Source organism: Cydia pomonella, chromosome 20, assembly GCF_033807575.1.
Source record: "Cydia pomonella isolate Wapato2018A chromosome 20, ilCydPomo1, whole genome shotgun sequence".
Classification (NCBI taxonomy): domain Eukaryota; kingdom Metazoa; phylum Arthropoda; class Insecta; order Lepidoptera; family Tortricidae; genus Cydia; species Cydia pomonella.
In genome coordinates, this window is record NC_084722.1 from 12,764,568 (window position 1) to 12,791,093 (window position 26,526).

The following is a 26,526-nucleotide window of genomic DNA, read 5'->3' on the forward strand; positions in this document are numbered from 1 at the left end:
TATACGACTAAATTCCACTAAATGTCAAACAAATAAATCGTATGCGTGCGCGCCGAAAATATTGTCTTTTGGAGCTCTTCATTAAATCGGTCGTGCAGTGTGGAGACCGACTCTTATTTATTTTATATTTTATCCAGCGCTTGTTAGAGTTGGACCAAGCTTACTCTGCATCAATTGCAGATTGTGGGGTGCCACAATAAAAGTCTAATTCTTATGAATTTATGAGATTTATATTGACATTTCACTTTCAAAATACATACTAATACTGTGTAGAGGTAGCTCAGACGGACGCACCGCCAGTCGCTGCTACCACCAGTTTTGATAGTACTTCTTCTTATTACTGCCCTTATCCCACGTTATGTGGGGTCGGCACAACATGTTCTTCTCTTCCATTCTCCTCTATCTTTCGTCACCTCAGCACTTACTCCTTTCTTTCTCATATCCTCTTTCACACAATCCATCCATCGTTTTTTGGGTCTTTGGTCACGCTAATTTTAATACTACTACCACCACTAATAAGCGATATGCAAGTACGAGCGGGATGCATAGAAAGTAAGTTCCGTTGACGTGAGCGAATATATAAATGGGAAAACTGGTGGTAGCCATACTGTTGTTAGTGAAAGTATAGATAAATAAGTGAGCATAGAGCGCTGCATAGGTGCAACATGAGTTGTTGTCTTTCTTAATAATATTAAGTTGTATGGGAGGTATGGTAAAACATATTGCAAAATAAGTTAAAAACTTGCTCAAAACTTAATAAGTACTTATTATAAATCGGAGTGGACCAAGCTTACTCCGCATAGACTTTCAATTTCAATTTTATTTTGGCCATGTAGGTATGCAAAGATACACTTATGTCTGTCAGTTATTGCACATTTTTTCCTTAAAACTATTACATTTTTAATTACTTAAGTAACACAATTAATAAATAAGTATAATTATCCCATACATCTTTTTCTTCCAAATAATCTGATACTTAGTACGATTTTTCAATTAATTTATGTTTGTGAATTTTCCTGAATTTATAACATTATTTTACTTTATTATATGTTTATGCATTTTGTTGTAGATATGTACTGCTTGTCCAATAAATGATTTAGCAAGTCTTAAGCGACGCACAGCAAGTTTGCCTTTGTTTCTTGTATTAAATGTATGATTGTCACTTTTTTCAGAAGAAGTTCGTAGTTTCTTCTAGTGTACATAATAACTTCATAGATATATTGTGACGGTAGACTGATGATGACTTTTCTCAATAGATCTCTCAAAGATGTTCGCGGCTTCAGATTGTATATGACAAAGTACGGCTCGCTTTTGTAAAACAAATATGCTATCTACACTACATTAGCAGATTTTCCCCACATCAGAAGGCCATAACACGTGAGACTATGGACTTTGCAGTGACAGACCGGCCAATTCGAACGTGACGCTGACATTAAACCGATATTTGAATTATATTGTTATATAAGTACATTATTATATTATGGCGTCTCGCTCGCACTAAATTATGCTCGGACAAGTCAGAGCGAAATAAACGCGCGAATGACAGCTGTCAGGTGCACGTTCGAATTCTAAAGTCAAATTATATACAAATATGACGTTTATATTGTTACTTCACATTTATATATACAGGATGTAAAAAAAAAAAGTGGGAATCCGTTTATGAGCGTATTTGGTATCGTGTTATGATTCAGGAAAAAAATCTTTGAACTACAGTTCAGGATCAACCGTTTCAACTTTTTATTTGCTATTTAATTGATTACTGAAATTATGTGTTTTTGTAATAGCTTCTACAAGTACCATATTTTGAAACGACCTAGAAATATATAAGAATATATTTAAAATATTGCAATATACAAATACCCTTCCATACAGGTCGCGACGGATAAAGTTATGAGTCGGGGCGGGAAGTGACGACCCGCGTAAATCAAACCGAGGGGTGATATCCGACTTGAGCGGTGTTTAGCCATATTTGTAACGGTCATAACTCACTTTAAACATAATTGGGATACCTGTTGTCATTTCAGTTAATTCAAATAATATATGATTTGCTTATCCCAAGTGGACCCCAGGCTCCCATGAGCCGTGGCAAAATGCCGGGACAACGCGAGGAAGAAGAAGATATGATTTGCTTATTATTTTTTGGAAATATATGTCAAGTGTAGGTTGTTTTTACCTGATTTAATTAGGTTGTCCATATTAGTTTTTAAATAATTCGTAACTATTTTCTATCAGTACCCCTAGTGTAAATTTTGTCGATAGCGAAACGTGACGTACGCGTTTGCGTTAAGTCTCATTTTGTATGGGTTTTTGAACAGCGCGCCAAGCGGGACGTTTTGGAAAGTCAAAAATCTCATACAAAATGACACTTAACGCAAACGCGTAGGTACGTCACGTTTCGCTGTCGAAAATATTTACACTAGGGGTACTGACAAAGTTTATACTATGACTGTCCAAAGAGGAAATACACTGGAGATGCCCTAGACTTGCTCTTCCCTGATGTGAACGCAGCCCGTTGGGTGAAGAAGCTAAATAATAAATTAAAGCCCTTAATTATTATCTATATTTCCACAAATATTTTGTTAGTAAGCGACCAGTTTAGTAGCCTTACGATTAAATAAATAAATCAAACAGAGATACGTCTGTAAGCGATAGTACAAATTTAGATATTTAAGGAAAAATTCACCGCATCGGAACAGAATCGAACTTTATGACCTTTCGGAACACCGCACCGGTCCTATCGCTCTTAACTAACTGAGCTATGCGCGTCTATATGGCGTGTAAACAAAAAGGATGGAGTGGAAAGGTTCACACACTTCTGGCAAGCTTCGGTAGCTCAGTTGGTCAAGAATGATCGGACAGATGTTCCGAAAGGTTATAAGTTCGAGTCTTGACCGGATGGGGTCAATTTTTGCCATTTTTCCATACGTAACAAATTAAACGAACAGAACGATAATGGTACTGGCATCAGTCATGGAACAAAAACTAAGCCTAAGCCGTCATAACATTTTGGTAAGCGTAAGTGCTTTAATATTTTCGAATTTCGATGTTCGCGGTAGCCCCCATATATAGAGCCAGACCAAGATAATTCTGCAGCTATTTTTATAGCACAGACGTGCAAGTGTTATTTAAAACGTCATAATTTCATAGAAGTTTGACGTTTAAAATAACACTTGCACGTCTGTAGTAAAACAATCACTGCAGAGTTATCTTGGTCTGACTCTACCTTCATACTTTATAGCGTTTTGACAAACATATTTCCTATCGATCCCTGGAACACCCGGCGGCGGTAGGTTTACCTCCAAACTTACTATACTTTAAAAATAATAATATAAATAACCCTATCCTATACTTAAAAAAAACCATCGATAATCTGGGGGCCGAGTTTTGAATTTCGAGCGCTCGATTTCGTCACTCGAAAATCTGTGGAAAACGGCGAAATATTTTTGAAATACGAGAGATAGAAATTGGGAATCAAGTTTGACACTCGTTTTCAATTCTATTAGTATAATTTAAATACCTAATAGTGGATATAGTATGAACGAAGTACACGAAATCGAGCGGTCGAAATTCAAAAATCGGCCCCCTAGCCGTCCCCCTCGGCCTACAAATCACCGCAACCCGACCTGCGCCCGCGCATGCTCCTGGATAAATTAGGCCAATTAGTGCGCCCGTGCGTTTGACACCCCTGACATTCTTCCTACCTCGTGCAATGTATAGTATTTATCCCATGTCCCATATTAGTATTAATTACATATTTTTTCAAATATTTACACGCCATTACAGCATATGCCAATACACTGACTTCTGATTCTGACAATCATTACATACAAGTGGTTTTGTGAGCTGTAGACCTCGAAAACCCCCATAGTTACGCCATTTTCAAAAATTCTTAAGAAATGAATCGTTGATTTTTTTTATATGTGAGTAATTATCCAATCTGCTCACGAGACACGAACATATCACGAGAATCGGTTGAATAATGCGACCTGTAGAGGAGAACATCCGAAAGCATTTTTTGCCCAAGCTGAAACCGACAATCTTCCTTCCTTCAGTCAATAAGTTAAAAAAAAATACGGTAATTAACATTTCATGCGCGGGAATTATTTCAACTATCACGTACTATTAATATCAATCAAAACAAAAAAAAATATAAATTTAAATTTAAAACTTGTTAGGTGCCCAGTACCATACCCAGTGCTTTGTATTTAATATTTCCCTATGATGACTAAAAATCTTCCACTCACATCATGTCAGAACTATTTAATTCCGTCATATTTCGTTCACCATTCCATTCATTTCATATTTAACTTAAATTATTTTCTAATAAATTGTCACAAATTGCCGTTGTAACGTTTTGAAACAAAAATACAATCTCTTGATTTACTCGCGAATGTGACACAGGATTTGTGCCAGAAATAACTCATAATGTGACAATTATGCGTTACTCCCCGTGGATGTTAAAAATTTATTGTTTCCGACTACACGTTAGCGCGGCGATATTGCAAATAAATGATGATTTCTTGGTTACGTTCTCTTGCTAACTGGGTAAAATTGATACCCACAGTAAATAATTTTATGACGAAAATAGCCTGGATATTAATTAAAATGTTGTGTATTACTCAATATTCAATAGTGTTTATTATAATCTGTGACAGGCGTTGTTTGATTCTGATGATAGGTTAAGATATATGTTTTTTAACTGGCTTTTACTCCCTGCCAATTTGCATCCATATCTAATTCAGGTCTAATTCTTAACCTGTTATTAAAATCAGAATACGCCTGTGAGTCTTTACATAGCTATGTTCTAAATGCAAGTGAACACAGTGCTGATGGACACTTTTCTTTAACCATTGCTTAATACTGTTGATTGTTTTGAATGTATATTTAGGTCAGCTAAATTAGTTAAGTACGGTCAAAGCACGGGCCTGGGCATGTAGATAATGATTTTATCATACTTATCCAAATGAAATGAGTACCCATTCATGTGGATAAGGGTTAAATGAGAAAATTAAGGGCTACTTTTGGGTATGTATACAAGAAAGACGTGAACATACTTTTGAGTTTGACCCGAATGGTACTGAAGGGGCCACTGATTACCAGTTCGCCGGACGATATCGGCCTGTCACTGTCAGTTATTCGCGATTGTCAGCTTTTGCGAATTACTGACAGGCCGATATCATCCGACGAACTGATAATCACACAGCTGGACTTTACTAAAAGCCACGATGGATTGCCGGGTGTTGATTAAAACATGGTTAAACGCGTTTTAAGATTCGTTTTTCATCAGCTGTCCACTTCCACGATAGGTCACTGCATAATAAGCTATCAATATTACACTTTAAACGACATTAATGAGCAAACAAAATAATATTCTCGAGAATTCTTCGCCATCTTGAATCTCAACGACAACCACGGTATACCTATTATGCAATAAAAATCCGATTCGAAGGACCTTTTACTTATTTCGTGGTACGTTAAGCCAGGGAATATGTCAATTGCTCACAATGCTCACACAAGTAGTCGCTAACATTCAGTTCGAAAGTAAAACAGTCCGTAAAACAAAATTAAACCAAACCTTAAAATAAAACGCGATCATTGTCGCCTCTACGCGTATAGTTTTCATCGCCCTACTTAATTTATAATGCCCGCTTGACATCTTCCGTTGAAATTATAGCCGCCATTTTGAATTTCGAGTTTCCCGCCATCCGACCATTACAGCAATTAGTTGAGTGAGATGTCCGCGGTCGGCAGGACGTTTTACGGTTTTTATGAAGTTACGATCGTAATAAACTTTTTTCGTATTTTTTTATTGTTTATGGTGCAAGTGGGTAATGTGTTTCACGGGTTTGAAATTGCCGACGGTGATAATAAAATGAGGTTAGTGGTGTCCGTGTTATATGCAAAATAAACAGGTAGATTTTACATTGAAGTATGCAAATAGTAGTTACTATGTAGAGTTAAACCAAGTTGGCAGCGATTTTAATAGTAGACTTTGCACAGTGTGTGTTATTTTAAACAGCATAATTTCATAGAAGTTTACGTTTAAAGTAACACTTGCGCAGTCTGTGCTATCAGTACCGCTGCCAACTTAGCTTGGTCTAACACTAGGTACCTAATTTTAGTTTCGTTTCGATTTGTAGTGATTTGACTAGACATTACTCATTATGATTCTACATACATACGTTTTTTTTAAATGTCTTTTGTAAAATAATTTAGCTATATTATTAACACGCTAAAGTTCCTCGCTGGTACCTATTATAATGGAGCCGCCGCGCCGCCACGCCAGGCTGAAGGCTGCGTTTCCACCGGAGATGTGCGAGGATTCGTAGCCGTAAAGGCTCTGGTTACGCCAGTGTAGCAAGGTTTAGTAGAAAAAATCTTGATAATGACCATTATCCTTGCGCTAAATCGTCGTTATATTCTCCCTATTTCTACTGTTTAGGGGTGATATTCAGGATAAAAAAAGTAATGTTTACGCTAAGTTTCCATACCAAGTGAATATGGCACTCATATGGGAAATGTATGCATTATTACTGCACTTCGGTGCAAATATAGCGTACCTAGTCAGAGTATATCTAAAAGCTATTATCTATATGTCTTTACCCATCACAGAACAATTAATAATCCCAGGCCCAGATTTAGCAGGGCCCCCAGGCACTTGGTACGGCGCTTAGAATTTAGGGGGGGGGGGGGGGGGGGCGGTCTTACTCTAACCTAAAAACGCCAAATCTCGCAAAATTTTATTAAAATGACATCCCGTATCCTTCGCGTTTAAAAAAAAAAATTTTGTTTGAAATATACAATGAAAATTTAACCGTACAAAATAACTTATAACTTTAAATATTGAGGTCATGACAAAGTTATGTGATTGTTTAATAAGTACAGTTGCGTTATCAGCTTATTTATTGCCTTAGAAGCACTATTAGTAGAAAGTGATGAGCGTGTTATGTTACCTATAAATAGTTTCATGGGAAGTGTACATTAAGGTGCATACTGCGAACAACACAATGCAGTTATTCGATATGCTGGTAATATAATGAAAATCGAATAGTTCAGAGGTAAATTCAGTATGCAAAATTGTGGACTGTATTTATAAGTAGTAAAACACTTTATTGTACAAAATTAAAACAAAACAAGAAAAAAAAAGCAGTCATTATAAGTACAAAGGCGAAATATCCCTTTAAAGGATCTCTTCCAGAGAGTTATAGGTTTTTTTATAATCCATAACTCCCGCGGCAACAAGAAAGGCATTCAGTACACCTGCATGAAATAAGACCTTTTTCGAGCAAGTATGATGAAAACATTTTTTTTTGTCCATAGGTATAATTCCAAATGGGCAGTGTCCTCGCGGGGCGTTCAACTTGCCGCCGCTGGACCGAGCAAGAGAATTAGAGCCGACTTTGCCGCCACTGCACAATTCAATAAGGGAGGTGAGTCTATAAAATACCGTCTGTGTTTTCTACATATTATGATATAGCCTCTACATATTATGATATACCCTACTAACATAACTCTGTCCGTCGGTTTGTTCCCACTTTTTCACACTTAAACCGCGGAAAAGTTCTAGGGGCGAATCAACTTTTAGAACACCGATTTCGTGTCCCTAGACTCCCTAGGAGAGAAAAAACGATTTTTTCAAATACCATACAAAAATGGCCAGATTTTTGTATGGCAGTAAGTTTTTTCTGCTGCGTTACCGTACAAAATGTAATTTTTATCTGATCAAGTTATTAATTTTATTAATAAAATAAATAAAATTAAAGGAACTAAGTAAATAAGTAATAATGCTCAACAAAAAAGTTAACAAATCAACATGGTTTTTGATAAATCGATTTTTCTTTGCTACGGAGTCTAGGGACACGATATCAGTGTTCTAAACGTTGATTCACCCTCAGATGAAATTTGGTATGACGAGAAAGGACATAGGATTGTTATTTATCAATCATCATCATCCCACGATAATGAAGTTGCGAGCAGAAGCCAGTATTCTATAATTTATTGTATTGATTTAATTATAGTTATGATTGTTATTAATGTTATTATACTTATTATATTTGTCCCAGAACTCAGTATGTCCGCGGAGCACATATTCGCCGCTGCAGGCGCTAAGCGAGAGCACCTGCCGGGACCACGGGGCGCCGGCGCCGCCCCCGCCTCAACCGCCACCACGCCTAGTGAGTGGTCTGCAATTTTACTTTAGTGAAACCTTCAAAATTATTAACTAAAATAGATGTCTTATAAAGATACTAACATACCTACTTATGAGTCTAAAAGTAATTCGAATATAGAGTAGTCGTAGCCACTTTATTCATTAGTATATGGCATCAATTTCAGTTTATACATTTTATAATTTATATAGATATAGTAGTGTGACTACTTAAGAAACACTAATCAAAATAATTAATACAATATTTATATTTGTTCTCAAACCTTTAAAACTATTCGTATCAATTATTTCTGTAAACAAATTCTATGAACCTTTTGGACGAAACGAAACATATACCGATTTGTGGATTTTAAACATTTTTAACGACCTATATGGGTGATCTTAAATTTATTTCAAGTATGGCTGTTTATGTCTATTATTAAAAAAATAATTATGTTATGAGATGTGGCCTCGCTCTGCATTTTCTATCGCATGTATAACGGGGAGTGCTCCGAGGAATTGTTCGGATTAATCCCTAATTCCCTACCGCATCTTTTCGCCATCGCCCTTACGCGACAACATTTCCATCCTCACCACTTAGATAGATGGTTGGCAGTCCTCAACTGTGCGTTTCTCCGGAAACTTCCTGCCTCGCATAGCTAAACTGTGGAATGAACTGTCGCCTGCGGTATTTCCGGACCGATACGACCTTCAAACCTTCAATAAAAGAGCGTACTCCCATCTTAAAAGCCGGCAACGCACTTGCAACCCCTCTGGTGTTGCAGGTGTCCATGGGCGGCGGTAATCGCTTACCATCAGGTGATCCGTCTGCTCGTTTGCCTCCTGTATCATTAATTTTTTTTTTATCAGCCTCCTAATTTTTTTTTACCAGTTCGTGGGCGCCGGCGGCGGTACAAGCGCGGCGCTTCACCCAGCAGTAGCGCGATGTTCGGCGACCCTTGAGTTGTCTGCTCTCTGGCGCAGCTTTCACGAGCTCGGCACCGAGATGATAGTCACCAAGGCCGGCCGTCGCATGTTTCCTGCATTGCAGGTAATTACCGTTTGTAATCGTCGTTGTAAGTTCGTGTGCGTCATGGTAGCGCTCCATCTTGCAGTAGCGCGATGTTCGGCGACACTTAAGCTGTCTTCTCTCTGGCGTAGCTTCCACTAGCAACGAGCACGGCACCGAGATGATATAGGTAGTCACTAAGGCCGGCTGTCGCATGTTTCCTGTTGCCATCTGTTGCAGGATATTAATCCTGCACTTTTTCGTCATCATTTTGTAAGTCCGTGAGCGCCAGAGTAGCGCCTCATCTTGCAGTAAAACCGATATGAACATCACCAAGGCTGGTCATCACATGTTTCCGGCATTGCAGATGCTCTACCGTCGTAATATCCTGCGCTTTTCATCATTGTTTGTAAGTCCGTGAGCGCCAGAGTAGCACTCCATCATGAAGTAGCACCGATATGAACGTCAGCAAGCCCGGCCGCCGCATGTTTCCTGCAGATAGGTATCTACAACCTGGTATGATGAATGAATTTAAGAGCTCGCTGTACTTAGCCCTTACCCAGGTGGATCTCATAGCGACCACATAACAAATGATTTTTTTGATGAGGAGAGGTAAACCAGGACCACTTAATGACATTACCGTACCGTATAGTCTATAAAAAGAACGATTTCCGAACTTAAAAAATGCAAAAACAATGTATTTATTTTGACAGACAGAAAATCGTCGTTTTTGTGCATTTTCCTGTTCAACATTGCTGTGCTGTCGAAAAAAAAATGTCAGTGCCGTGATGTTATTTTTTTGGTTGCATATAAGATAATGTATACGTAGTATGTCACAATTTATCACAGTTATTGTTTTTTGGTACAATATTCGAACTAAAAGTTTGTGGTTCGTATATGAACTCTAATTTTTGTTATATAATATATCAGAACACTCTCACATTTGTACAGGCCAGGCTTTCCGGGCTCCTGCCTAACGCGGACTACCTTCTGCTTGTGGACTTCGTACCGCTCGATGATAAGAGATATCGATATGCGTTTCACAGGTTTGTACTTTGTTCATTTAAAAATTATTGCAACACAATAATACCTACTTTAAATACTACTAAAAACTTAATACTTTTTATTTAGGTCCTTTAAATTTTCAAGATTTTTGCTCTATTTTTAAATAAATGCCGGATATAATCGCGCATTAAAATAAATACTACACTTGTACACTAGTATATCTGGGACAAAGCCTGGTTAAAGTAGACATTAAAGTATTCTAATTACTTATATGCACTTACTCTTTTTTATCAACTTAAACTTGACACGCTCGAAACGTCGGCGATATTATATTAAAATATATTGAAATACGCAAATAAAAACCATCATCGATTTTTGAGAAACAGGCATTTTTAATACTCGTAAGCTTAAGAATTTTACGATATGGTTAGTTAGTTTTAAAAGCGATGATCAATTCCCGCGATTCAAACCCTAGTTTACTCTTTACCGGTACAAAATTTGATATTTGTGCAGCTCAAGCTGGGTCGTGGCGGGTAAAGCAGACCCAGTATCGCCGCCGCGCATCCACGTGCACCCGGACTCGCCCGCGCCCGGCGCGCACTGGATGCGACAACTCGTGTCTTTCGACAAGCTGAAACTCACTAACAACCAGCTGGACGACAACGGGCATGTAAGTTATGTGCCAGTTATGGCTCAGGTTTCCGCATTGAAATATCAGGCCATTGTCCGTGACATGTAGGCAGCTGTAGAGATAGTTGACCCTTATGCCGGTTTGGGGTTTAGCCTACCTTCGTACAGAAACACAGGATCATTCTGGTGTCTACGTAGGCTTCTTGAAGTGGTTTCGGTGTGTCGAGTATTTGTCAGGTGTAGCTACAACTTTTCGCATTTCGGGACGACGCCGAAAGGTGTTTTATCGCCGATACTACTAAAACATAGGTCGCTTTCTGATTAATGATGTACCTATACATTGGCAAATTTATTGGAAATACATCAAAGAATACAATGAAATACATTTTCAATTAATAAATTGATCCCTTTAAGGGTTTATCTATATCAATTATTGTTTTAAACTTGATTGATTTGAACAGATAATCCTGAACTCCATGCACCGCTACCAGCCGCGTCTCCACGTGGTGTACCTGCCGGGTGAGGGGCAGAGCACGCCGGGCACAGTCCCGTACCGGACATTTGTGTTCCCAGAGACGGGATTTACCGCCGTCACAGCCTATCAGAACCATCGGGTAAGTTTTATGGCCTCCCTTGTGTCCTGCTGGGAGGGGCCCGGTGTATTACTGTTTGTCATTCCCATTTGTCCCAGCTTCAAGAGTGGCGGCGGTGACATGGAGCGGGGACAAATGACAATACACCCTGTTTCCCGCCACTGGCCTGTAGCCAGTCACTACAAAATATGTCCAGGTAATCCCATCATCTAATACCATTACTATACCTACCTACCATCCAGTTTCTTACGGTTTGGTTTACGAATAAAATTCGTTTTATTGTCTTCTTTCTAACACTCGGTCACGCTCGTATTTGTGTCTTCTAAAAAATAAAAAAATCGTGTGCGTGTCTCTTTAGTTGTAGATTAAATTTTACATGAGAAAATTTAAAACTAAATTTCATCTCACACAAAAAGTTTCACTCTGTTACATTTTTTGGGGATAAAAAACAAGAGCACTTAAATAATAATATCACCCCCCCTCAACACCTACACCCCTAAAATTATTCAGCTACATATTACCAGTTGTCTATTTCACTTCAGAACTTTATTAATTTGCAACAATTATTATCGTTCTAGATAACACAACTGAAGATAGCCAGCAACCCGTTCGCCAAAGGATTCCGGGACTGCGACCCCGACGACTGGTAAGTGCAATCATAACATAACACTCAAATCACTTTTACGATCAAATAAACGAAACCACATTTTTCAGAACATCCCCCATGTCACAACACTGGCCATGAATCAAGCCATAGACACGAATGAGATGTTTTATTACGAATATATGAGGCACGGAGGTGGTTTTCAACAGCCGGTGACAATTTACTTTTACGACTCGGCCATAGAGTAAAGAGTTACGAGTGACAGTAATGGCGGACACAGCGTTTCCCGTTCCCGCCAAAATAAAAACTCATTAGACGACGCACTAAATAAAATTATGTAGTTTTGAAAGACAAAGTTAATTTAGAATTTGTAATTGCGGATGTCACAACTGGAAACCATTGATGTATAATATAAATAAAATAAAATTTCAATGTATGTAAAGTTGTACATGTTATTTTGTAACATACCTATTTAAAAATGTAAGTTTCAGTATTATGCAAACACGAAACTATTTTTTGTTAATACAATAGACAGTTCTATTATATCAACAGTTTTTCAACAGTTTTTTTCAAGCCTAGCCTAGGCATTGAACTATTATTATTATTTACGACGTATGTGGTATAGAAACGGCAGAGAGAAGCAGTATTTTGCGCCATGAGTTGTTTTGTTGTTGTTTTGACAACAAACCATAGAAGCGGGGCGTGAATCTCGCGACCTAAACACGTAAGCGCCATGAATTTTACGGCGCTTACAACGTTTTGGTCGAGTGGTACAGGTTGCGATTGTGACAAGTCATTGTTTGGTATGGCTTCTCTATAGTAAATAAGTATAACTCGATGAGCCTCGGCGATGAGAAAACCCAAGCACAAAAGTTACTTCATGAATGACGTTATATTCACAAACGTTTATCAACTCTAAGATAATAATAATATATAATAATAATTATTCAGCCTAAATACGTCCCACTGCTGGGCACAGGCCTCCTCTCATACGCGAGAGGGCTCGGGCTATAGTCCCCACGCTAGCCCAATGCGGATTGGGGACTTCACATACACCTTTGAATTCCTTCGCAGATGTATGCAGGTTTCCTCACGATGTTTTCCTTCACCGAAAAGCTAGTGGTAAATATCAAATGACATTTCGTACATAAGTTCCGAAAAACTCATTGGTACGAGCCAGGATTTGAACCCGCGACCTCCGGATTGTAAGTTGGATGTGATATCCACTCTGCCACCACCGCTTGTCGCAACTCTAAGATACCCTTGATAAACCTTGTCCCTCTTTGCCATTTTGACATTCACTTTGCTAGAAAGAGACACAATTTAACATAGGTTTGCTAAGTTTTATGAATAATTTTTCGATGCAGATTTGCAAAAGTAGTAGAAAATGGTATTTAGTTTAGACTAGAAACATATTTTCCAAAGAATTGAGCTTTCCTTGAAAATAAATATGTTGTAGGTACAGATATGTCTTGGTACATAAGATGCAAACGTAGGTATTTTGGCGGTGAGTTGTTTGCTTCTGTTCCCCGTCCAACGCAGCGCATGCGCACGATTTATGTGCACATAAACTGCGGTTAGGTAAACGGTCAGCGCGGCGTGGCGTGGCTATGGTTATATAAATTAGGTATGGGCATCGGGCACTAAGTAAAAGTATGCATTAGCTTTGTGTGGATGCATAAGAGGCCAATTCGAACGCACACTAATATCAAACTCTGCAAGCCCCAAATTCACAAACTTTACACCTTAGTCAAAATTTGTGGCTTGGCCATATTCTGTATGTAGGTATGTAATTCTGTATCCATTCTGTGGCCTAACTAGGTACGTCACTGTTTATAACAAAACGGGGATCACTCGGCAACGCCCGCGCACGTTGCAGCTCTGTTTACGAAGCGGGTTACTGCCGCGTTGCATTGGCCGACGTCGGTCGTAAATCACTGAGCGATCGTTCCGTTTTCATGAGCTCACCAATGACCAATCGTAAGTTCCAAGAGTAGTTTCATAGTCATTGGAACATTGTTTTCGGTGTTGTTTATTGTCAAGATTGACTCCTCAGGGCCACAAAAAAAACATGAAACAGATTCTCGGATCCCAGGCTTCCATGAGCCGTGACAGAATTGAGATTCGCTATACGAGGACCCTTCCAGTCCCGAGTGTAATAAACGTAGGCCTTAGATATTATTTTTTTATTAATCTAGATTATATTTAAACAACATCATTAAAATAATGCTAATATAATTTTTATACGAGCTTATAGCCTAATCGAACCTTAAACATAGACTTAATTGTAACGAAACGATGCAATATGAATAAACATGCTATTCCAGATTGCTTATTTCACACGTCCTCATGTCCTGCCTCTAATTAATATTACACTACGTATCATAAAACCATCTACTCTAGCAAAATCTAAATTTGTATAAACAATCCTCGCTAAAGTAAACAAGCAAGTCATTAATTTTATCCGAAGAAAAAGCGAACCGCCATGTGCGCAAACATCACAAAAACTTTAGTCATATAATATTTTTTTGCTCGCTTCCTGGTAGAATCGATTAATAATGTCACCTTTGGGGTTCTAGGGAGTAAAGTAACGTATGAATGCTATTTGTCGTTGGCTGTCAAAATAACGATTAACGCGATACTGTAATAGGACCCGCCTACTGGGCGGTCACCAATCATCAGACGTTTAATTATTTTCGTCATACCAGCTCGTAAATGCTCTCTTTAATGTTAAAAAACTGAAGAGAAATTAGCATTTTATCCACATGAGACGCAAAGTAATTTGATGATAACTTTGAGTTATTTCCTCCTGTTGACTTTTCAGTGACGATTGGATTTGTAAATAATGTTTGCGCTCGGTAGCAAAGTTTGTTTAACCCTCGTGCCTTAAAACTCTCGCTCGGGGTATCAATATTAGAGCAGAGTCAACCGACAACTTTGCCCCCTTGTAAAACAAATACCTAACTAAATATTATAAAACTGATACTTAATCTCTAATGTTAGGTCTGCATTATTTTAAAGTAGAAAAGTTCAGTAGTTAACAAACATAAAGTAATACTCGTACAGTAAAACCAAGATAACCTTCTTTTCGGTAAATTTGGAACAAAATTTTTTTTTCAGTCCTCCTGAGCAAAGCCAACCTCGCGGCACCCCGCGTCGCCGAGAGGCAGCCCCAGAGCCCTGCCCGCAGTTAGCGCAGCCGTACGCCGCCGAGGCCAGCGCGTGCGGCCCGCTCTACGCCCACGCGCACCCCGTGCGGTCAGTATAACGTATATTATACATTTTTACAAGAATCGTCTGATTGTTGTAAAAATAAACCAGCAGACGAATCCCCTGATTGTAAGCGATTACCTTCGCCCGTGGCCAACAGAGAGGTTGTAGAGCGTTGCCGGCCTTTTAGATGGGAGTACGCTTTCTTGAAGGTTTGATGGTCTTATCGGTCGCAAACACCGCGGGCAGCAGTTCATTCCACAATTTAGCTGTGCGAAGCAAACAGTTTCTAGAGAAACATACAGCTAAGGACGAACAAACATCTATTAGCCACTTCACCATCCAGGGTTAGCCTCTAACTCGCAGTTAACCGTTAACACAAGGTTAAATTGTGCTGGTCTGGGTTTAACCGGTTAACCCCGAATAAGTAAAAAATAAAGCATCGGCGGAAGACTAATGAATCCGTCAAGTCGCCGAACCATCGCCAAACCCATCGAAAGGCCCTGTCGCAATGATAAGTTCTTCTAGTTTGTAAGTTATAGATAAGTAATGAAATAGTTACAAACAACCACTGTTTGTTATCGAGGAGCGGGACTTCCTGAAACGGGTATTTCTTGCCTACTAGGAGGACCCAACCTTGTTGTCATATGTACCTATACTCGGAATTTATGAAATAAATCATTCTCATTTTATCGAAAGCCCCTAAGCTGTCGCCCAAGCGCACCCTTGGGCCAGTTTTTTTAGAACCGATTTTAGGTTTATTTAACCTTTTGAACGCCAAGAACACCTAAGTCATGGTTACTAGTCGTGACAGCGCCAAGGACAAAAATAGCTGTTATGGCGGACGCTGTCAATGTAAGCTCACTTTCAAGTAAAGTTTATATTCTCTCGTTTGCGCCCGTTACCTTGGCGTGATAGTGACGTTTTTGTTTATGATGTAAAGCGTTCAAAAGGTTAAAGTAACACTTTTCCGGACTCTTCCTTTTTCACCGAATTTTTAAAGAGCTCCTAACTTAGTCCTTATTGACCCTGCCTGTGAAGCAGGAGGTCCTGGGTTCAAATCCTAGTAAGGGCATTTATTTGTGTGTTCACCTCAAATATTCGTTCCTAAGTAATGGATGTTTTCTATATAAGTAATTATATATTATATATATCGTCGTCTAGTACCCACAACACAAGACTCATTGAACGTACTGTTGGACCACGTCGATTCGTGTAAAATTGTTCTATAATCTTTATTTTTGACGACCGGTTTGGCCTAGTGGGTAGTGACCCTGCCTACGAAGCTGATGGTCCCGGGTTCAAATCCTGGTAAGGGCATGTATTTGTGTGATGAGCATGGATATTTGTTCCTTGGGTCATGGGTGTTTTCTATGTATTTAAGTATTTATAAATATTTATATATTATATATATCGTTGTCTAAGTACTCTCAACACAAGCCTTATTGAGCTTACTGTGGGGCTTAGTCAATTTGTGTAATAATGTCCTATAATATATATTTATTTATTTATTTATTTTCGTATTGTGATACATTTATTGAGTTAACAATACTTATTAAAATACAAAAATCTCACAACATGAATAATAAACTAAATGTAACTACAATTAAAATAACTAAAGCTAAAAATTAAAAATACCTATCAAAATTTTGCGCCCTTGGTAGGGTGCCCATCACGCAGGCAGCGTTCCCGCGCTGGATTGCGATTGCAATTCTCTGCGCGAGAAAGCTGCCCGCGCGGGGGTCGCCCGTTGCCTCCCTCAGCCGCTTGCCCAGCGCCTTGTGGAGTATCTGTGCCCCTCTGCCCCATGAACCAAGTGTCTCGACGCCAAACGCAACGAATTCGTATTGAGCGCCGAGACAGCTATATTTGGCTACCTTTTGACGCTCCCGAGTGTCCGCCGCCGCACCAGCATGCTTGCTGGTCGATGGAATGTAGGAAGCCGCTAGCGTGTCAGCACAAGTGGCGTCCCATACCAACGCGCGGCCCATCTTCCAGGGAATTAACGACATCCCGTCAGGGCGTTTACCGTCGTTCCGCACTATTTGGGGCTCCAGAGCGGCGGGAATGCCGGCACTGACGAGTGCCCTTCTTAGGATGTCGTTAAGGGCGGCATGGCGAGACAAGCGGCCGGCACCCGAAGAGCAGGCGAGCCCATGGTGTCCGAGGCGATCTACATGTGATCCACAAGACGCGCAGTCATGGTCGGCACAGAGTGCAACTCCAAGCCGGAGACCGGCGGCTATGCGAAGCGTCTCTGGGTCGATAAAGGTGCCGGTGTTAGGCGAAGGATACGCGTGGAGCCAGTGACCTGACTCTGGCCTAGATGATGCCAGGAGCCTCGCTCGGTCCCTGCCTGTCGCGGTGTCTAAAAGTGAGTTTAGAGTGGAGGCTGAAGCTATGTTATCCCAGGCCCTTTGTATCTTCGGTCGAGACGGAACATTTTGACTCTTCATTGGCATTCGAGGCCTCAACCAGGCCCGCGATCTCGCAGTTTCTAGCCGGAGAGGCTTGGAGAATTTTACCTGCGAGATCGGAGGAGCTATGAATTGAGGCCAAGAATGCCGGCAGAGCAACACTTGAAATTTTACGGGTACCCAAACCACCATATCTTATCGGTAAGGTGGCTTGAGTCCATGCCTGCTCGCTAAATTGGATGTTCAAAATTGATTCAATTTGGGATTTTAAAAGTAGGTCAATAGGTCGGAGTAGATGGGGATATTTCCAAAAGGGACAACAGCGGAGCAGGTAAGTGAATTTTGGAATGAGTAAACAAAATTTTAAAATAAACAAAGCAGAATGACTGCTAATTTTGAGAAGTCGGTCCGAATAGTCACTAAATTTCGAAATAGATTTACTCAGAAGGGGAGGGATGGCTTCATTGAAGATGGGTGCCCCGAGAAGATGAAGACTCTCTTTAGATATATTTTTGATGGTCGGCGCGATGTTATTAAAATTTTGAATGATTTGGGATGCCGAAGAAGAACCTACATTGTCGGAAATATATAATTCGCATTTATTGAAATTTAGTTCCAGTCCAATATCTTTAAATTTATTTTTAATTTGTAATAAATCGGCTAAGACAGTCTGCGAATCGCCACCTAGAGTTCCATCATCAAGGTACCAAACGTTTAATTTTGAATTTAGACTGTGAATGATTGAATTGATTGCCAAACTAAATATGGCTGGACCGAGAGGATCACCCTGCTGACAACCCACAGCCGAAAGGATCTCATTATTTTTGTGCATTAATTTGGATGGACAGTGATAACACTGTAGTAAAAAGTTATAAATTTCCGGAATAGTAATTTTAATTTCGTTCAGCAGGGTGTCCCTATTAACCGAATTAAATGCGTTCTGTACATCTAATTTTAAAAGTACCTCACATGCGTCGCTTTGTACGAAGGTGCGTACGGCATGAACCGCCGCCTCGCAGCCACCGCGTGTGCCGAAGCCAACCTGAACGGGTTCAAAAAGATTTTGTAGTTTTTTGCGTGTTAGCCGGACACACACTTTGGCCGCTAATCGCCGTAAAGTCGACCCTACGGCGATAGGACGTACGCCACCATCTTTTTTTGAGAGGGCAATGAGGTTCGCCCCATAAATTATCGGCGTTACCTCTTGACACACATCTCCTATCAGCATAAGATTGACCAACTTTGTAATGCTGGAGACAAGTTGCTCACCAGTTACACCACTGCCATGACTAGTGAGGTCAATAAGATGCTGAGGGGAAATACCGTCTAGGCCGGACGCTGACCCTTTTGGGAACGATAGCAGAGCTGCTAAAATGTCTTTGCCAGTGGCTTGGAGACAAGCTGAGGGGTCAGATGGAGGGTCCACAAAAATAGGGCTGGAAGGGCCTGGTGGGTGTTTAGACTGTAGAGCGGCCGCAGTTTCGGGTGTATCAGGTGCCAGAATGTCATTGGAGAAGAGTAAGCGGGTTGCACCCTTAAGGTCACCGTCGTGAATTTTCTCCTCGACCTTCTCAAACAGGTTATATTTACTATTATTGTATCCAGGGCGTATATTAGGAGTAGGCATGTTCGAGGTTTGGATATTATTTTTGATCTGTTGAGTAAGGGATATATTAATATTTTTGAGCTCGGATACGTGGAGGATTTTGTACGAAAAAGTTAAAAGATTGTGCCATTCTTCTGCATTATTGTGCCGAATGCACTTGTTAATGGTCTCGGTAAGTACTTCAGCTACTGCGGATCTAGCACCGCGTGGCACACGTTTTATTATTGGTGTTGTCTGTTTGAGCCGGCCGAGGAGCGTATGAAGCGGAACTGTGGCGGTGGGTGAGAGTGTGGGAGTGCTGTGGTTAACGGAACTTGGCGTGGAATTGCTTATTGGGAGAATACGCACCTGATGAATTCGTGATTGATGAATGTGTAGGCCTCTGGTAGATGAAAAAGTTTTGTTACACACACAGCACTCCATTGTAGGCAACGGGCACAGTGCCAAAAATTGCGCGTAACACAAGAATGGAAAAACCTACATACATAAGAAAATAACGTATAAACTATTACTATCTAAAACTAAGTAAAAATAAACATTCACAATCACAATTAAAGTCAACTGTCAGAAGACAAATTTGTTGTGAGACGCTTGAGTGAAACTGGCCAAGCGCGCAGGTGTAGTTTGGCGTTTCCCGTGGAGACGTAGTCGCTCGACCAATAGAACAATCAGGAATCTTGTTACTATTGGATACTTAAATAAACATCAATGATGTGTTGTGACTTGTGGCGATGGAGATCTTTCAAAATACATATTTCAGCTGATCGACGCCACCTCATGAGCCACCCACACTCACAGGGCTGGATTATTGACTTGTATGCATCTCGGATTCATGGATTTGTTTATTAAATAGATATAACCTATTTAAAAAATTAAATTGCTGCGAGACGTCAGACGTCTGCTTGTTCTGTCAAAATTGATCAGTAGCGTTCTTGGCTTTATATCCTGGCGGTGTGATCTTTATTAATAAAAATAATTAAAATTACTTCATTTTCTCATTTCAAAGACGCTCACCACAAGGATTTTCGTACATTGACGACTATTGCTATCACGCTTGCACAGTGACATTGACAGCCGGCAACATGGGCAGGACAGCAATATAATAAAATTATGCGCGTGCAAAAGAGATAGCAACAGGCGAGTCAGTGTTGCCTTCATTCTCGATAGATCCAGTCTATAGATCCAAAATGGATCTAGTGAGAAATGTTTTTGGTACTTCAAGTGTCTTTTCTTTACTAGTTGTTTTTGTTGAAGTTTCTCCCATCGTTGCGTAATAAAAGCAGTTTTGAAATACACACCTATATTTTTTGATTAAATTGTCATAATACATTTCCAGGTACCAGCCCCACACGGCACACAATGGCGCTTACAGCGCGTACTACGCGCATAGGTAACCGCGTAGCGTCTACATTCGACGCATTGCAGTACGCTCGTTTTACATGCAAGACTAGAACAACATAGATTCTCATCTGAATAGCCGTTTTAACAAGCTGTTTTAGTTTGACGCCTGAAGTTCACTGCATGTACGACGCTCATCTAAACTTGGACTTAAGCTTAACCTTAATCAGAACGACAAAACTACTAAAGTATGGACGCTAAGTACAAAGAATTTCGTACATTGACCCACCTGTTTCTATCTCTATCGCATGCGAATAATTATATTGCTGTCCCGCTCGCACATTTGCATTGACGGCTGGCATCGTCGGCGGGACGGCAATAGAGGTAGGAACAGATGGGTCAATATACGAAATTCTTCGTGTTTAGCGTCTATACTTCAAAATGCCCAACAGCTTGTGAGACATCATAAGATTCATAACCATAACGGTCCACAAGGTCAACTTTTTACAAATAGATCGCTATTTTACTTGTTCAACAAATAAATTGGCACATGATGTGCTTAAGTAGGTATATATACCATGACGACCATAAGTAGTAGGTACGTATTGCAGTGGGCTCCTAGTAAATTAAATAAGAAATACTTACTTGTATGTAGTCGAAGCAATGGAGTCGGCAACTGTCAAAGGTTTGTACAGATGGCGCTACCATATACTTGTCTCTAGTTTTGTTCTATGAGATTTGACTTAAAGGGCTAAATAAAACAATATACAAGATACATTTCAAGAGATCGACAGGTAAACCTATGCTTATGGAAGGTGGAGGTAAGGAATACAATCTCCACGTACCAAAAAGTGCCCGTCACAAAACCTTAAATAGGTGGCGCTACAATACCTAGAATATTTGAAGAAAAAATTTAATTCATAGACAGCGCATATTTCACTCCGCCAATAACGCCTAGGTTCTTAGCTACTCTAGCGCTACTCTGGAGAGATTTGGAACTATTATTTATGCTGACAGCTGGACACTTTTGCAACAGTTCTGGAGATGGAGGACTATGGAGATTGTATACCTTACCTCCACCTTCCATACCTATGCTGGCGCTATCTGTCAAATACTTAGACCTGCCAACCCTATTCTCAACAAGTAGCAAAATTCGCTCGTGTGGTACAACTACGAGTATACACAGTATACACGATTCCCAGTCGCTTTCACATAACAAAAAAAATGCACGTGAAAGTTGATGCGTAAATAGGTCATAAACATCAGAACCCTTAGCGTAAATTTATTTGATAGCGTGACGTGACGTACGCATTTGCGTTAAGTCTCATTTTGTATGGGATTTAGAAACAGCGCGCCAAGCGGGACGTTTTGGAAACTCAAAATCCCATACAAAATGAGACTTAACGCAAACGTGTACGTCTCGTTTCGCTATCGAATAAATTTACATTAGGGGTACAGGTTTACGATTTTCTTGTAAAAAATACACAAAGTTGAGGGCTATCAGCAATCCTAATTTTCTGATTAAGAGGGAATACAGAAAGAGAAAATGTTTTTTCATTTCTAAATATTTTCCATTCTCCATGAATTTTTATTATGTTATTAACACAATGTAAAACTACGTTTATAGGATTACCATTTTTTTCAAAATTTGCAATACAATTTATTTTAATAAAAGCGAAACCTTTTACTTTTAGTTTTAGAATATATTATTCTGAAGCGATCGACATCAAAGTCAAAGTGATTTGTTAAGATTTAGTAAGTGGAAACAGTTTTCTCCAAAAACGGAAATTTCATAGAAAAAGTACCGTCATTTAGGATCGTAAAGCTATTCTCCCCTCTTAATATGCAATAAGAAATGAGTACTCATTTCTTTATATAATAAAATAATTTTGCCCATAAGTTGTTAACTCACAGGAGTGACAAATATTGTTTCAAAATCTGTGTACGAGTTTTTGAAATATTAAATAAATAAAAAACACATAATATTTAATATTTTCGTGTTCAAAGTTTACAGTCATTGGGTAACTTTTACATAAATGGCAATGATAATTTTAAGGAATTCTTTCATATAACGTTTACCAAAATATTTAGTTGTCAACTGAAACATAAATCAAGTATTTAGGTAAATAAGAAGAATTACATAAGATGTACCTTAGTAAACACTCGCCAAAGATATAAAACTATCTTGTACAACATACATAAACCTAGATTATAATAGTAATCAGTGCCTTTTCTTTGTGATAGTCAAACCTGTAATAGTAAGTAAGTTGTGTAAGTAATAGTTTCGTAATTTTATTATTTTAATGCTAGGCGTTTCTTGACAGATAATTTAAGTTACCAAATAATACTACTACGTGTTTATTATTACAAGTGTTTTTTGTTTCCAAATGGAGAATGACGAGTGCAAACCAGTCAAAATGAACCAAAAATATGTACCAAATGGTTTAGTGTTATTTTATCGATGTACTTATTATTTAAGATTGTAATGTATTTATTAAATATGTGAAATAAGTTAAGTTTGTGTCTTATTTTGCCATCTATGTAAGAACTTTTTCAAATACATACCCAAAACTAAAGACAAAGAAACACATACGTGGTCACCATACACATTTAAATAATAACTTTCGCATATAGCGTAGTTGGACAATTAAATTAATTCATCAGAAAGAAGTAATACTGCATCTGCTGTGGCAACTTTTCAATCTCAGGCGTTTTAAAGTGTGATTTTTCTGAAACAGTGTATGTCATGACGTGATTAACATCCGTCGAACCTGGCTCTTCACCCGCTTCAATGAAAACTTTATTTGAAACTGTTTCTTCGAAAACCTGTCCTACTAACTCGGGTTCGGGTGCTACTGGTTCCTCGTATGGCAGCACTATAGTTGTTGTAGTAGTAACAGGCTCCATAGGGCCACAGGGATGGTATTCTCGAGGGTAAGCTGGTTCATGGTAAGGTCTTTGCGGGGCAGGAGCATGGTGTGGAGGTGCCGGTATTTGGGTTTCGGGAAAGTTGTGATGGCTGTGGTGTGGTTTGTAGAGCTGCTGAGGTTGGGGCATGAATTGTACTCTCTCAGGCATGTACTCGTGAGAAGGGTAAGAATTGAATTGAGAATGAATTTCTTGTTCAGGAACGTGCGTAGAGTATACGTAATACGTGTTGTTTTCAGGCACGTTTTCTTTCTTTTCCTCGTTTTCCAAAGGCACAAATTCGATTTCTTCTTTAGCGCTTGCATTGCCCAAAATGGATGCCAGTTCTTCAGACTGTTTGGAAGAGAAAGCTGCCAGATCAGCTAACACATCGTCATCAGGGGTATATTTGACGCCATATTTATCAGCAATCTCTTGAGCTGTCATCATCTTTTCAATCGCAATGTTCTGATATTCGTTATTTGACTTAATGTGCTTTAAAAGCCTCATAACTAGTTGACTGCTATCCATTGGGGTTTCGATTGATCGCTTCTTTTTGGTATGTCCCTCGTCCTTTTGACAATGAGCTATAGCATCTGAAAGAAGATTTGTCATTTCATGTTCTATGGCTTCTGTTATCTGATGAATCATTTCTTTCATAACTTCGAGTTGTTCTTCGGGAGACTTGTCCGAGCTGGTGGCATGTGCCATTATAGCAGCAGAGCTGGATGGGTAGAGTCCTGATGGGGTCGATTCTAGAAACATATCGATCCAGTCTTTGTTGGCGCCGCTGAAGTCTTTAACAACATTATCCTCAAATTCCGGTTTCTGTTTGAGAATTTCACGTGAGTCGCTGTCAGGTTCTTCGCAGTTTGCGAATGTGAACGAACCCTGAAAAGTAATTGACTTTGCATTGTAGGTGCTTGAATTTAAAAAGATTAAAAAATTAAAGATTTTAATTTAAGTAATGACGGTTTTGTCTCCCTGTGTACAAGTATGTGGTATTGTGCAATCGTTATAGTTTTACCGCACACTCCTATCTAGACCAAACCAGTGGGCCAGAGATGTCGTGATTTAGGGCAGGTATATCGAGCTACACTTATACACATAGTTATATGAATACCCAGCTGTAAAGTGCATAACCAATTAAACTAATTATATTCATAAAGTGGGCATGCACTATAGCAGCTCGTTGTGTACATGTTTTTTCTGCATGAGGCAATAGAGCATCATGTTAAATAATGTTCGAGACAATATATGATCTCTAAGATATCTATGAGTTTGTTTATGGTGTGGTCTATGTAAATGTTATGATTATAATTGCACCCCAGACCAATGCAAAAAAACTATATATACTAAATAATGTATACAAAATGATGATGAAGAATGAGGTGAAATATTTTATACAAGATAATAAGTAAAATCGCGTTTACCTGTATCAGCAACACTAGAATTAGGCAGTACGGCGTCATATTGGAGTGTTATTAGGCCTTCATTCAAACCCAATATATAAGCATTGTTTATCATCAAATTAGGAAACTTATTGTCGCTGTTACAGGGCTTTACAATGTCTGATTAGACATTGCATACAGGTTGTATCATATTTTGTAATTGTTACAATTTATTACATTAATAACAACTGTCGAAAAGATACTGGATTATTCATATTCAAGTACAGTAGTAGCTACAATCATATCTGCAGCCCTAACGTTGAAACGGGTGGGGAGTTTTCAAAGCACCTTATAGAGGCTTCTGGTAGCCAGTGGGCTGGCTAATATTTCGCTCAGTGGATCAACATGCTATCCAGCCGGGCAACGTGGCCAGCCGTCTGGGCACCTTTTAAATTTAAATGTTTTTTAATACCTATGTTTTATTATACTTCGTTTTCGTTGTATCAATAAAATCTCCAAGTGCAGATTCTTAATATCATAGGTAATATTCGCGCTGCCTACGTAGTGTACCCGACAGAGAAGTAAACACTGACATTGCTCATAATCGTAATTGGGACCAAAACGCTCAAAAATATCTTTACAGCCACTCTTACGCTCTAGGCGGCGTGATCTAAGAGTGGCATCTGACCATATAAGTGCTTACAACTATAAAGCTGTGACACTTTATCTGTATATTGATGGTGACTGTACACTTTATTTATTTCACTTTTTGTGCAGAATAGATGCTAACGAGCATTTTATTGACATTGACACCATTATGAAATTATTTGCTTAATAAGGATGACTCACGCTAGGACGGACCAGAGGGTCTACCGCAAATCACGTTCGACGTGTTGCCTCTCTGTAGCACTTGTAAATTCGTACGTAAGTCTGACAGGGAGGGAACACGTCGAACGTGGTTCGCCGTAGGTCCTCAGATCCGGGCCGAGGCCTCCGACACTTCGTTTTCTATAACTAGTGATCGGTGATCACGTGATACATTCTACAGAATACTAAAGTATCGGACGCTTCGTCCCGGATCCGGACAGTTCCAGCGTGATCGTTATACTTGATGTTATAACCATATAAATTATCGAAACAGTAGGTATTATTTTGAAGTCTGTTTTTATTGCTCATCGAAGAAAACCTAAGTAAACATTTGCCACAACAAACAAAAAGTCATAAAATAAATTCATTATTTAATACATTTATTTTATTTCGAACATAATAGCTACTACAATATATTGCAATAACTAAAATTAAACTAAAACGACTTAAATAACTAACTTAGCCGAACAGCACCTCTAATGTCCATGTGCATAGCATTCCACCTGTTAAGAGCAATTCCTAGCTGAGCAACTTTTCAAATCTCGAATTTTTGAAGCTATGTTTCTGTCGCGCTGCGGTGGGCGGGAGCCGGAGCTATCTAAGTGTGAGTACGCGCACACAGACGCGAGACTCGTTCGCTCGCTCATTGCGCGCCGTTCCGTCGACATCGCCCGCGAGCCAGACGGAATTTATTCTGCGCTGCCCGACGCAAGTTGTTTTTGTTGTTACCACGTAATATTGTTTTTCATTTTTATATTATACTGTATCTATTACACCCTAATATCAAACACCCTATCACCTGT

The 26,526-nt window shown here is 39.3% G+C and overlaps 2 protein-coding genes across 2 annotated transcripts in view; one reads left to right on the forward strand and one right to left on the reverse strand.

The window, feature by feature from the left end:
- The window catches only part of LOC133529157 (T-box transcription factor TBX1-like), a 42,568-nt gene extending 20,468 nt beyond the window's left edge, over positions 1–22,100 (forward strand). Inside the window, exons 2-10 of the mRNA XM_061866801.1 lie at positions 7,321–7,430; positions 8,064–8,174; positions 9,039–9,197; positions 10,107–10,201; positions 10,674–10,830; positions 11,252–11,404; positions 11,962–12,029; positions 15,108–15,245; positions 20,557–22,100. Coding sequence (XP_061722785.1) covers positions 7,321–7,430; positions 8,064–8,174; positions 9,039–9,197; positions 10,107–10,201; positions 10,674–10,830; positions 11,252–11,404; positions 11,962–12,029; positions 15,108–15,245; positions 20,557–20,614 — 1,049 coding nt within the window. The 3' untranslated portion in view covers positions 20,615–22,100. The remainder of the gene's footprint in view (positions 1–7,320; positions 7,431–8,063; positions 8,175–9,038; positions 9,198–10,106; positions 10,202–10,673; positions 10,831–11,251; positions 11,405–11,961; positions 12,030–15,107; positions 15,246–20,556) is intronic.
- Positions 22,101–22,540: 440 nt separating this feature from the next.
- On the reverse strand, positions 22,541–25,014 carry LOC133529156 (uncharacterized). The gene is made up of 2 exons (XM_061866800.1): positions 24,899–25,014; positions 22,541–24,356 (listed from the first exon to the last, which is right to left on the reverse strand). The coding sequence occupies exons 1-2, from the start codon at positions 24,935–24,937 to the stop codon at positions 23,211–23,213; spliced, it is 1,185 nt and encodes a 394-aa protein (XP_061722784.1). The 5' UTR covers positions 24,938–25,014; the 3' UTR covers positions 22,541–23,210.
- Positions 25,015–26,526: the final 1,512 nt, after the last annotated feature.

Excerpts from the sequence above, each read along its gene's own strand:
- LOC133529156 (XM_061866800.1), bottom strand. The coding sequence starts at position 24,937 with ATGACGCCGTACTGCCTAATTCTAGTGTTGCTGATACAG. Across the intron at positions 24,357-24,898 it reads TTCTAGTGTTGCTGATACAG|GGTTCGTTCACATTCGCAAA; the intron begins GTAAACGCGATT and ends ATTACTTTTCAG.